The 13,534-nt window shown below is 40.4% G+C and overlaps 1 protein-coding gene across 1 annotated transcript; it reads right to left on the reverse strand.

The window, feature by feature from the left end:
• Positions 1-7,260: 7,260 nt before the first annotated feature.
• LOC308412644 (gastrotropin-like) lies at positions 7,261-8,603 on the reverse strand (the record flags this gene model as incomplete). Its single annotated transcript, XM_080907160.1, is given in 5 exon segments — positions 7,261-7,311; positions 7,928-8,017; positions 8,122-8,297; positions 8,406-8,486; positions 8,489-8,603. Coding segments are annotated over 5 exon segments (513 nt in total).
• Positions 8,604-13,534: the final 4,931 nt, after the last annotated feature.

Raw genomic sequence — 13,534 nt, forward strand, 5'->3', positions numbered from 1 at the left:
TCCTGTTGTTGGATTTTTCTTGTAAAGAGGAGTGAGACAGGTGTCGCTCATGGAGTTCTTTGGTGCTGCATGCAGGCACTATCCTGGTACAGAGGGTGAAAATGCCAAGCTGTTAGCGACATGTAGCACTGTTGCTAAACTTTGGAAAGTTACTTGGTTTTTGTGTTGATGTTTAAAGGTCAGGAATTCCCTGCATCCTTAAAACTATGTTATCCCATTTGTTTAAATTTACATACGTAAATATGTTTATAAAATAAGTAATGAAATAAATACATGCTACGTTAAATAGTATGTATGTATGAGTTTAGCTTTAAGTAATGTGTGTGTCCCCGAGATCACCTGACAGCAATTCAGTTGGCCTGATTTAGTCAGGTAAGGTTGTACAGCAGAGCATTTGAAGTAGATTAACATAGGCTAGGAATCATTAAAATATATAGTGTACTTGCAGTACTATCTATAAAATGTTTCGCAGCTGTATTATTATTTTTAATCAGTCACATTTGTTTTGAGTGATGGTTAATAGAATATTAAAAATAAAATGTAGGTATTGACTTTTAAGGGTTTCTTTTTTATTTCTTGCATGATAATTCTTCATAATTAAGCAATTACAACAAGTAGTCTGATGTCTTGTATTCATTATGAAAGTATAATCTGAAATACACAGCTTTTAATTTAGATTTTCCAAACACGTTTTTGTACCACGTATCGCCGACACCAGCCTGAGTTTTACTTGGTTTTAGATCGGAATGGAAATCAGGGGTATCGCACGTCGCTATCAAACAGTTCCTCCACATGAATGAATTTGTTCTACAAGGTGCAGGAAAGGTAGGGCAGGGCTGGTTGTATCATGAGATTTGATTGGGCAACATGAGTGGGTCAGCCCACTGGGTATGGCAGATTACCAGTGCAGCTGTGAAGACATGTGTAGCACACGTGAACAAAGCAGAAGAAGTAGAAGTGCTTCTTGAGTCACTCATTTGCTTCTTGTTTGTAGTTCAACTGCTCCTTTCATTTTATGCCAGGTTCTCCTGTTATGGAGAAACCAAAAATTCTCTTTTTCTTTTTCCCATCCAACCAGCCATTAGTTTCCTTCTGCTTAGTCAATTCAGGGGTGAATTGGGCTAGAGGCTATCTTAGCAGTCGAAGGGCGGGAGCAAGCTCAACATCTGTATGCAAAAGATGAAATTAGGGAGTGTCTACGTCTATACTTGGTAAAAAAGAAGTAAGTGAAAATCAGGTTGTACACGTGGCTTTTTAATTACGACTCTGATGTTTAATGCCACCACAACCAGTAATAGCAGTGATAGCAAAGGGGTTTTTTTTGTTTTGTTTTTCGCCTTTGCATTTGTGCAAATGCCTCCTCCAGTTTGTCACAAGTTAATCCTACCACGTGATTTTCACAAATGCACATCCTGGGACACAACAGCACAGAATACATGTCAGCTTGTTTGGTCTCGGTGTTTTTCAGGATCCATCCATCCATTCGCTTCCGCTTATCCTTTTCAGGGTCATGGGGGGTGCTGGAGCCTATCCCAGCTGTCAAAGGGCGAGAGGCGGGGTACACGCTGGACAGGTCGCCAGTCTGTCGCAGGGCTAACACACAGGGACAGACAACCATTCGCACTCACATTCACTCCTGCATTCACACCTGTGGGCAATTAAGATTTTTCAATTAAACTATCCCCACAAAGTGCATGTCTTTGGACTGTGGGCAGAAGCCGGAGTACCCGGAGAGAACCCACGCAAACACGGGGAGAACATGCATACTCCACACAGAAAGACCCCATCCTGATGGTGGAATTGAACTCTTGCTGTGCAGCAACAGTGTTAACCGCCGTGCCACCGTGCTGACCTGTTTTTCAGGATGTTATCCAAAAACTCGCTGTTGAGAGGCTGTCCATCCGTCTGTGTGTAGAGAATAAGATGAACGTGCTCCTTAGAGACAAGTCGCAATATGTCACGATCCTTAACTAGTAAACTGTCTCTGGGCCTGAAAACTGAATATGTTTACTCTCTGCAGTATTTTTAGGGGCACAGTGCTAATTACTAACATCCACAATGCTTGGTGATGCTTGTTCATACTTGAATAACACGTTGCCAGCTTAGGTAGAAACACAACACTGTGTTGACAGTCTGCGTCACGGACATGCAAGTACATATTGCGACTTGTCTCCAAGAGCACTTGAAGGTGCAGATCACAAAAACAGAAAGAGAAACACAATATGGAGATGTTAACAAGCCATTTTCTCTCCACTTCTGGTTGCAGAGATGGAGGCCAATCAGAAAAAGGCAGAATGGCCAATCAGAAACAGTAGCCTTGGAAATAGCCAATTAGGCCTGTTTGTCTGTGAGGACAAAGGAAGCGATATTGCAGAGTGATTGCGCCAGCGCCGAGCTACACAAACACGCTCAAATGACACCTTGCTTGTTGCCTTCCAACCCTAATTTCACAGGAGTGCGAGATCTTGATTGCATCTGTGCTGGCGAGAGAGGACGTCTCATTATTACACCAAAACAATCGCCACCTCAGAGGCAAAAAACAGAGATTTTGTTTTCATTAGGGAGCTATTGAGTCACCGGCTCTCGAGTCAAGGCCATCAGACGCACACGCACTCACACACATGTACATGCACCGAGGGTGTAGTCTGGCAATTTTACTCAAAAGATTTGTACCTTACTCCAGTCCACTTAATGAAGCTGTAAATTTAGAGACGTGAGGGCCTTTACAGTGCTCCTTTGAGAGCTGCTACAATGATCCTGGGACTGAGCTGGTTAATTAACTGATTGTTTGCTTGGCTTGGAGCCACAGAGAAAATGGGTGGATGTGGAGCGAGACAAGGAGATGAAAAGAGGGTGCATGAGGGGAGAGGATGGAAAAGAATGGCTGTGAAAGGGAGAAGAGAGCACAGAAGTGGTCAGGAGGCAGTAAGAGAGAATCAAAGAATAGAACAGAAAACGGGGGGAGAGGATAGAAAAGCACAGGAAACAAGCTTCAAGGGCAGCATCTCATATTTCAACTAACATGTGGATGCTGAACAGATAAGCGCCTTGAGGCGACTTTTGTTGTGATTTGGCGCTATATAAATAAAATTGAATTGAATTGAATTGAATAACTGTCTTTTGTGCTTGCGATTGCTAATTGAAGGTACAGCTGAGGCTGAGAGAAACAACATTAATACAAATGTCTGTACCAAATTTCATGGCTGTGAATCATTTTACATTTCAATTTCATGGTGATGCTATGGGAAAAACTGGGGGATCACCAAAGTTAGGAGGGCTTACTACCAGACACCAAAAACACACGTCTGACCTCGGAAACATGTGATCCTCTTTGAAACGTTGCCTGTAGGCAAAGGTTGGGTGTTTCAAACAAGGACCTTTTCTAAAAAATTAAAAATAAATAAAATAATATTATTCATTCCAAAAAACAGACCTTCAGCGGGAGATGCTAGTATTACCTCCTTTATCAGAAGTAACTTCTTGGGTGTTTTGAGACTGAAATCTTTAAAGACGAGAACTTCTCTATAAATGAAAACTTTAAAATCATAAAAACTGGACACCCAGAAGTCCCATGTCCGTGACCTGATGGTTCAGAGCTTTTATAGTGACCTAACCTTAGATGGTTCCAGTGTTATGGCGGTTTTATTGTTGTTTGCTGGCGAGCTGTTCTTTCCAGACAGCACTCTCTTTCTAATCGTGGATATATGCATGAAGTGTCACATAAACAGTTAAAAGACCTGCAGACCCTATGTCATCATTTCTTGGTTCTTCAAGACTTTTATTTTTTTACATGAACATGTTGTGCTCAATAGCTATCTGTAACAAACCCACGACAGACCTGACCACATCTCACCACTTTTGAGCATTGTTTCTTCATTACGGTTGCTTGTTTACATGCGGCTCAGGACCCAGTTTAGCTGGCGAGGAGTGATTGCAGATGTCACTCAGGTGCGTCCCCCTCCCCCCGGACGAACCTACCCCGTCAGAATCAAACCAGACCGTCGGCATCCCCAGCCCATGGCCCAGTGGTGGGGATGTGTTGGTTCTGGGGGTTGGCCACTTGTACCGCAGTGACGATGATGCTGGTCTGCAGGCCGCAGTGGCGTAGCAGTCGAGCCCATGATCCGAGGCTCCCAGGCGGCTTGGTAAGCGGCCCGCGGACAGGACCACACACCGGCCTCACTTCCACCTGAGGCTGGTGCGCTGTGTGGTCGGTCCGGTCCCACAGTTCTCCCCATTGGTGGCGTGCCTCCGCTGCCTGCTCCTTCTGCGTGGCCGCAAGCTCAGCCACCATTTGGGCCAGCGCCTTCCCTGGCTGGCCCGGTCCTGGGTCTGCCGTTCCCCCATACTGGGTTTTGGCACCAGTGTAACAAACCCACGACAGACCCAACCACAGCTCACTGCTTTTCAGCATACTTTCTTTATTACCGTTGCTTGTTTACAAGCGGCTGCAGCATTTCAGCCACCAGCACACACCACCAACAACAAAGCTCAACAACAAAACCGGTGTTCTGACAAAACGTCCTACTTTGTCAAAACATCCTACCGTAGCGTAAATTTATAGTCGTGTCTATCAATCCATGCGATCTTATCAGAATATACTACCTTACTTAGTGGATGCCATCATCATACATATCTATAGGTAGGATGTTCTGATGGCCAAATCACGCTATCAAAACATGCTTCCAACACACATTCATCTAATGTTAACACAGAATACAAGGAGAAATGGGATCCATTATGTAAGATGCAACGCACATACAGTAAATAAAATGACCAATGTCAAGGTTCTTACAAATTAAACAATGTTATCACTCAGTTAACAAGTATGTAGTGCAATATTACTTTCTTTAACATAACAACGGAGCGTGGTGTCCACTAACTTCAGGAGGACTAAAATTAATTGACAAGGTTTACGCTGTACGCCAGTTAACGGATGTTTATGAGTACTAAATCAAGACTTGAAATATGACTTTAATTGAGACACCAAATTGGAGTATCTTTGCACAAAAAAACAAAACACATGTTAGCTTGAAAAGTTAACAAATTGACAACAGCTTAAGGAAAAAAGTATCAACTGTAATAAAGAAGTAAAACATATAATACTAACCTTTTTTCGCACGCACAAGATCGGGGTAGGATCAAATAATATGCGTGTACTATTCACACCGAAAACACACCGTTTTGAGTTGTGCGCATGCGCAGTAACAACATGTAGGACAGTTTTGTCAGAACGCCGGCAAGGCGTGATTGCAGATGCTGCTCAGCTGCGGCGCCGACCACGCCCTGCCACACTATCCTAAAAAAATATGCAGTTATTTGGAAACAATGGAATTCTTACAATGAAATGGGCCACTTGTGGAGAACCTTATATATACCACACCAGACTCAGAGGCATCCTTCATCATTTTTGATGGGTGAGCTCTTTAATCTTAGATTGATGGCACCGCACGCTTAGATAACAAAAAGAAAAGCAAACCTGAGATGTCAGAGATTTAAATCTGATATACAGGACAAACTTGCCCCTGCCTTGGGAAGTCAATAATCATCATCTAATCACCCAATTACCTCCGCACAGGAGGTTATGTTTTTGGCAGCGTTTGTGTGCGTGCATGTCATTCTGTATGTGAATCGATCGCTCAAAAAGTTTTGAGTTAATTCTAATAAAACTTTGTAGGTTGTAGAGTGGGGTCAGATTGACAGGCCATTAAATTTTGCCTTACATCCTCCAAGGTCTTCAAGGTCAACGTTATCATTTATTGGGTGGAAATGGATAAATTCTGATAAAACGATGTACTTTGTCACAAACTATATTTACATCTGCACCATGAGCACATCACAGATTTAAGGTGTAATGTTAACAATCCATTCAAATTTGGCTTCAAGGTCAGGGTTTAATGATTTATAGATCGAGAATTGACAAAAAGCCTGATTCATACAAGCATGATGTGTATTGCTAACATGTACCAAAAACCTATAAATAGAAAATAATTAAAGGTAGTCAAGACAAAGCGAATGAGTTGCCTAGTTAGACATACACCTACATACTGTTTGTATAATCAAAGTAAATATGTGTCATGCTACTCTAATCTGATTTTTACTGCACTACAAACTTCCTTAAGTATGTTTTAAACGAACAAAGAAAACAAAATCAGTATAAAGAAAATACAATACTGTTCCATCCATCCAGCCATTCATCCATTCTCCTCCACTTACCCTTATCAGGATCACAGGGCAATACAATTACCTTCAAAGTAAATACTGCCCACAGAGCGACCTGCATTTGCTTTACAAATCTTGTTTACCTTGATTCTAGTTCAGTGAATTTAAAGAGGTGGGATACATGTAGGAGAGTGTTGTTTGAGTACATCATCTTCTTTTTGTAGGCCCTCTTTCAATGCTTCAGTGCTTCTCTGACTGTGCTACTGAAAAGTTGTACTTGTTACTTGTTAAATTAAAACTCAGCATCACTGTACATGAAATAATTCATCTTCTGGGAACCAAGAATTTCACAGTGATCCAATACTTATTCAAATTGTTGAGATATTTCAGTCCAGACCAGTATGACTGATCACCATGTGTATTGATAAAGTCAGCCCAGGCCATGTGTGCAGAAGATAGATGAGTGTTTACTGCACCCTGGCTTTGAGCCACCACTGGTTGCAATATAAACATTGCAGCTGAGAGGCATGGCACTTAGTCAGACTTCAGTTTTTCTTTGTCTGAGATAAAAGTTTAAATTATCCCCTTCCTCCAGTTTCTAAGAGAAATGACAGCAAGTAGGTATTTTTCTTAGAAACACTTATATGAGAGCAATTTCAATGCAAGCACTTGCAATTTACAGAAATATCTACTACCTGTAGCTGAGAAAAGTTCAGATCTTTTTTAGTGTTTTTGTCAGTCAGCTGTCAAACTGTCACTGTTCTGCTTAAACTCCCATCTCTGTCAATCTGGCAAATGCTCTTTTCTTATAGAAAACTAACAAACTAATAGATGTGTTTAAAGGTCACGCCGCTGCTATCCCCTGCAAAGTCTGAAGCCACAGTTGTGTCTTTATCGTACCCTGATTCTTTGTCATCAACTCTTGTAGTTTGAAAAAAAAAGCATGAGTTTAAACTTATATAATCTAGAAGTCACATCGTATCCCCAGAGTAGAAAACATAGACAGAAACACAGGTTCAAGTTGGCACGATCACCATAGTTTATTAATTAACACAAATATTGTTCCGAGGTCTCCATTGTAACTGTTAAAGATGAGAGTTAGATCTTCTTGCTGATTCTCTTCAGCACTACAGAGCCGGCTTTGGAGGTCTGCAGAAAGACAGGAAATGACTTCAATTAGCTTTTGCAGTGCTTCTTTACATCTGGTTTTATGCTGTAAAAATGTTTTTTTGAAGTGTCAGACAAATGAAAAAATACCACTGTAACAGTAACTTTATACTTGTCCGCTTCTGACCAACCCTGACACCTGAAAACTGCAGACTTTAGCAAATTAAGTAATTATAAATTAAGCAATTGTGTCAGTCAGCTGAAACAGTCTTCATTTTGAATTTTCCACTGTGTTTGGCTTCCTTTTAACTGGATACATTTTTGCTGTTTTTCTCAAAATGAAAGTGTGAAGTGTTGAAAATTTCTGAAAAGCAGACTATAAAATGGAAACCAAAAAGAGATAACCTGCAAAGAGAGAAGTGTCTCGTATAAATTCTCAGGATTAAAAGGTTAAATATGGGAATGAATTGGTTGTTAAAGTGCATTCAGTAGCAATACTCTGTGTTTCAGAGAGTTTTTTTCTTATTAGCTGTTCCTGGTCTCCAGCTGCAGAAGTATAACTTTGATGACTCTAATGATCCCTGCGGGGAGTTGAGTGTAATAACTGCTGTCACTGCCCAACGTTCGCACCTCTAAAAGCCTAAGTGAGTGTGTTTACCTCGATGAGTTTGCCACCACTGATCTCAGAGGTGTGGTGGTAGTTGGGGAAGGTCACACTTAGCTTGCCTCCTTCCATTTGTACTGTAGCCTGTAAACAAAATTGTGATATAACCAGTTAGGAGAGTAGCATTCATAGCTTTATGCTTCTGCTAGCTATAGCTAAAGTGAAGCTTTGGATCATTTCCTCCCAACCTTGAATTTCTTTCCTCCAATGGTCTCCATGTCGGCCTCCTTTCCGATAGTGAACTTGTTGGTGACCTTGGCATTGGCAGGATATAAGAGGGTCCAGGTGAAATCTTTGCCATCCTGGGTGACCTCTGTGATCAACTTGTAGTCACGGCCCCTCTCGATGACATCATCTGGAATGCCTATAGTGGGACGGGAAGAGGATGCAAGGTCAAAAAAGGCCAAAGATGTGCAGAAAACAATGGAGTTCAGAAGCAGAGGAAGTGGAAAATTTGAGCCTGCGTTCTCACCTAGCACCTTGCAGAAGGCGTCGTATCCCTCCTGGGTCTCGGTTTCCCATCTTCCAGCGAATGCCATTTTGGTAATGTTGAGGGTAGAGGAGTGAGATCAGAGATGCTGAGGCAAGCTGAGGAAAGAGCAAGGTACTGAGACCAAGAATATTCCCCGTTTATATACTTTAGATCTCTTGCCACCTCCTTCATTTGCATGTGATGACACAAGAGAGCAATTACAACTGAATAGGATGAGTTCAACAGGCTACGAGGGAGAGGCCAATAAAAAGCATAAACAGGTGTTCATGGAGTTCACAGGCAGGGAGTAAAACGCTGACTGCTCTCTGGGTGAGCTGCAAGCTCACCTCTAGGTCAGTGAACTCACCTGCAATGGCTTTACGGACATACCCTCCACTTTTACTGCTGCTGATTCGAAAAGTAAATAAAAAGACAATAAAGGCTCCATTTCAAGATACGATCCATCTTTTTCAGAGTACACTGTTATGTCCAAAATGGAAACTGTCTGGGGTGTAATCAGGTCATCATTTACCTATAAAAAGGCTATAATCATTGTCTGGCACCGGGAAGGCTCGAGATGATCTAATGTAATTGGAGCCATTTCACTATTTTAAAGGTGTCATTTTTACAGAGTCATCGCATTAGTATAAAGTCTGAAGACATTAAGACAGAATTTTACACACAATCAATTATAACATCTTGCATGTAAATTCAAATGCTTTATACTGTAATCCTTTCATCTAGCAGATGAGCTCCTTTACCAAATGTAAAATGTATCAGCACATTTCCTCAGTTCCTTTCTTTGTAATTCAGACCCAAACCCAGGGCTACCAAAGTACAGACAAAACACGCAATAAACACAGTTAATGATGTAGTTATTAACCTGTTCTTGTGAATAAAACCTAGTCACCAAGTATAGCATCTTGACTTAAAGGTAAGATTTGAATCATCTTGTGTTAATAAGGAAGCTGTACAGTATGGAAGCTAATTTCCATGTAGTTATCAAATACTTTTGTGTAAATAAGTGCATTTAATTTGTTTTTATTTTTTTGATGAATTATTGATAAATATGTGATGCATCTTTGCTTTTTTGGATAAGAAAAACAAAAAGAAAAACATATTTAGTCATAAAAATGTCATCTCGTTGTCAGTGTAGGATGTGACTTAATCTCATTATAGGAGATATGTTGATTTATTAGTGGAATATTACTCCATATAGATGACTGAAAGGCTTCTGACAGATGTGTGACAGCAAAACAGATGAAAGCAGTAAACCAGTGACAAAAAACACTTCCTGAATCTTTCTTAAAGAAAAAAAAGTACATAGCCACAGTGCTAACACAATTACAGTAAAGTGTTGCTTATGCTGTTGGTGGCTGAAAATTGTCCATTATGGTGACTATATGACTGAAGCACACTGGGCTTTCAGTTCTGACAAACTGAATAGGTAAAAGCTTTTGACGCTGCACTTTGATCTCACACAATGCAGCCATTTCCACAGATCGCTGATAGCGTTTTTTAAACCATGAAAAGTCAACTTGGCCTTGGAGCTCTTTATAGATACATAAAACATCATATTGGCCAACATAAAAGACACCCACTATCTCTTTCTTTTATTTCACTGTCACTCTCTGCCCTTTCTCACACACACACACACACACACACACACACACACACACACACACACACACACACACACACACACACACACACACACACACACACACACACACACACACTAATCAGTGTGCAAAAGCAGATCAAATCCAGATAAAAAAAAAGGGAAAACACACACGTGTCGATATTTGTCATGAGAATTTAACCTGCTGAATCTTTATCATTACAAATGCATATTTATAAGTGAATAGTCATCATAAATGTATAACATCATTACACACTTTAAACACACTGAAGAGGAGGCATGATCGAGAGCTTGCTTTGACTTATAAGTGTGACATTAGAAAGAAAAAAAATATGAGTTCAGGAAACGGAGAAAGTGGCAGTTCAGTCCCTCCCTGCCCGATTGCACTAATCTGCACCCTAAGCACTGCACAATGGGACTGCACTCCATGGTCTTTGATAGGCGTTTTAATAGCCTACAATACACTTGAATTCGGGGTTTTAGTATCAGTGTGGAAGATTTTACAATATAGAATATATGGCTTGGTCATAAGCTGAACATGTACCACCATGTAACACTGTGTAAGTGCTGGTGTGGATCCAGTTCTACCCTGGTGCTTTCTGAGAACCAGCTCAAGTCTTTAAGAACCAACTATTAAGAAATATGTCTGTGTAGGTTCTCAGTCATCAAGGTCATGGTAGTCTATGGAGCTTGGAAAGAAAGCAACTGGACTTCTTTAGTAAGTTTCACCTCTCGCCGAAGAGGCTTCTTCAGTTCTAAAACCAAACGGTGAAGAGTCCCGGGGACTCTACCAATTGCTGGGACTCTCCACCATTTAGTTTTAGAACTGAAGAAGCCTCTTGGATGAGAGGTGAAACGTCTTCATGAAACTGTCGCTCTTTAGACAACTATTAAGAAACAAAGAAAATCACGATGAGTTTCTCTACTTTAGCCCCTCTAATAGCCACTAGCAAGAATGGTTCCAACTTTGGTAAAGTAGTTTTTTTGGTGGCGCACTGGTGATGGAAATGTGTGTAAATAGTTCCAGATTGAGAACCAGCAGCACGTTGGTGGAAAAGGACTAGAAATCTGTGAGAAGTTGTTAAGTTCTCTGATTTTGGATAACTGCTATCAGATCAAAGTCTCTGGATTTTCTTTGGATTTAAATTCACACACAAAAATTCAAATAAAGAAATAAACCATCACGATGTTCACATTATTATACTGAATACATTACATGGTGTAGCATTAGATATAGCCATTTATTATCTGCAGACGCCGTGCTAGACACATAAATCTTAAATATATTTTTGAGTCATCGCAGTGATTCAGTGTGGCGAGCAGTGAGAAACTGCAATGTCAGGTACTAATTTTTCCTGCCACTAAAATCTGATGTTATGCAGAACATGCCAGACAAAACAAAGATTTCAGCCGGTTTCTGCCCGTCTGTCTCGAGGTCAAACTTATTCTCAATTCACAGTGAATAGTGAGCAAAGTGCACTTGTCTCTCGAGTTTATTGTCAGTGTTGCAATTGTGTTGGTTACATTTTAATAGTTGGCTGTAATTTCAACTTTTGCCTAAACTTTTTTTTCCACTCTCCTCCCTAATTCCCCCAAGTGCGATTCCAACTAGATAATAAGTAACTAGGATTACTGGCCATTACGTTATTATGTCCAATCACATGTCGATGAAGTCATGCTTTACTTTTTCCCTCTCCTCTTGTCTTATGAAAGGCATCTTTCGATATACACAAGAAAGGGGCACATATAAAGGCGACTTAAAGGAAATGATGAATACTAAATGCAAGAAGAGAAAAAAACAAGGATATGAACAAACGAACAAGTAGTTAATGAAGAACAAGAAGGGGGAGGGGAGGAAAGGAAGAAAAGATTCTAAAGAAAGATACATATAGATAGATTCCTTTTATCTACAGCTCTAAAGAGGGGATTTGCGATGGAGGAATTAAAGGAGGGGAGGCCTTGATATGCAAATGAAGCCCCTGCTAATCAAAGCAATAAGATTAGCCTTCCAAATTGAGATGAAGAAAGGCTCCATTATCTGGGCCGAGTGTCATGTTTAATAACGCGGAACGGCATGGTAATTCACTAGTGATGCAACTGGAGCCTATGTGCGTGAGTGTGTGCGTTTATGTGTAATGCGAGTAAAGTGGCGGTCTGCAATTGTTCGATGTGAAAATAGGAAAAATAGACAAAGATGGTTATATAGATATATATGCATATATATATATATATATAGAGAGAGAGAGAGAATTAAACTTTTGAAAGACAATTCATGAACTTGTCTGCATGTCATCCAGTGTGAGATGAATAGGAAGAGTAAATGCGGCAGGCATGAGAGGAGAAAGTGTGTGAGTGCGTGCGTGTGCTTGGCTTTGATGCTAAAGTTTTGTGCTATGTTGTACAGGGAAATGAAAACTCTGTGAAAAATGCTTCTGTAGAGGAACACTGGTGTATGCTCACACATTATCAGATAACACTGAGCCACGTGGTTTGATCAGGTACACATTTACTCAAAGAAGGAGTGCAACGCTTTACCCAGAATCCCATCCCAACGTACACACTGCCAAAATAATGTCTGCTTTCTCAAACCACAGTGTGACTATAGCATAAGGTTTGCTCACTGCTGCAGCAGGAGGAATATTTGGTTATAAAATGCACATAAACAAAAATGTGAGATGTGTTTTGCAGTTACCAACCAGCAGTCTCTAACTAGTAGAGCATGTGGAAGCTTACAAGCTCTCCCAGGAGTTGGTGAAAATCAAAACAGCCCAATTGGAGAGGGAATATTGAGTTGATAGATGTGCAAATAGGATGCTGTTTGTATGATATCACATGGTAACATGTCAATATGGTATTTACACAATAAACATGAAGCGCTGTGAGAGTGCAAAACTCCACCAATGCAGCTCACTCTCTGGGCAGTACTTGGACTGAAACACATTTTATTATACATGAAATAATCTTGAATATTTTTTTAAATGTGTACATGGTGTAGTACATGTGGAGCATTGATTTCATCTTTTAGTTCAATTCGTCCAAATGTTTAGTGATTATAACTCGTGTTCAGGTTATCGAGGAACATTTCACACGTGTTCAAATTGTTATTTATTTAAATGGTTATAACCTGGCACTGTACTGCACTCTACAGCCCTACAAAGTTTTATCAGAATTTATGCAAAACTTTTTGAGATGTCGTGTCGTGTCGTGCAAAAACATGACCGAATTTATGTTACAGTGGGGCAAAAAAGTATTTAGTCAGCCACCGATTGTGCAAGTTCCCCCACTTAAAATGATGACAGAGGTCAGTAATTTGCACCAGAGGTACACTTCAACTGTGAGAGACAGAATGTGAAAAAAAAATCCATGAATTCACATGGTAGGATTTGTAAAGAATTTATTCGTAAATTAGGGTGGAAAATAAGTATTTGGTCACCTCAAACAAGGAAAATCTCTGGCTCCCACAGACCTGTAACGTCTTCTGTAAGAA

The sequence above is a fragment of the Rhamphochromis sp. 'chilingali' genome (genome assembly GCF_963969265.1).
Source record: "Rhamphochromis sp. 'chilingali' genome assembly, chromosome: 16".
In the NCBI taxonomy this organism is placed as follows: Eukaryota; Metazoa; Chordata; class Actinopteri; order Cichliformes; family Cichlidae; genus Rhamphochromis; species Rhamphochromis sp. 'chilingali'.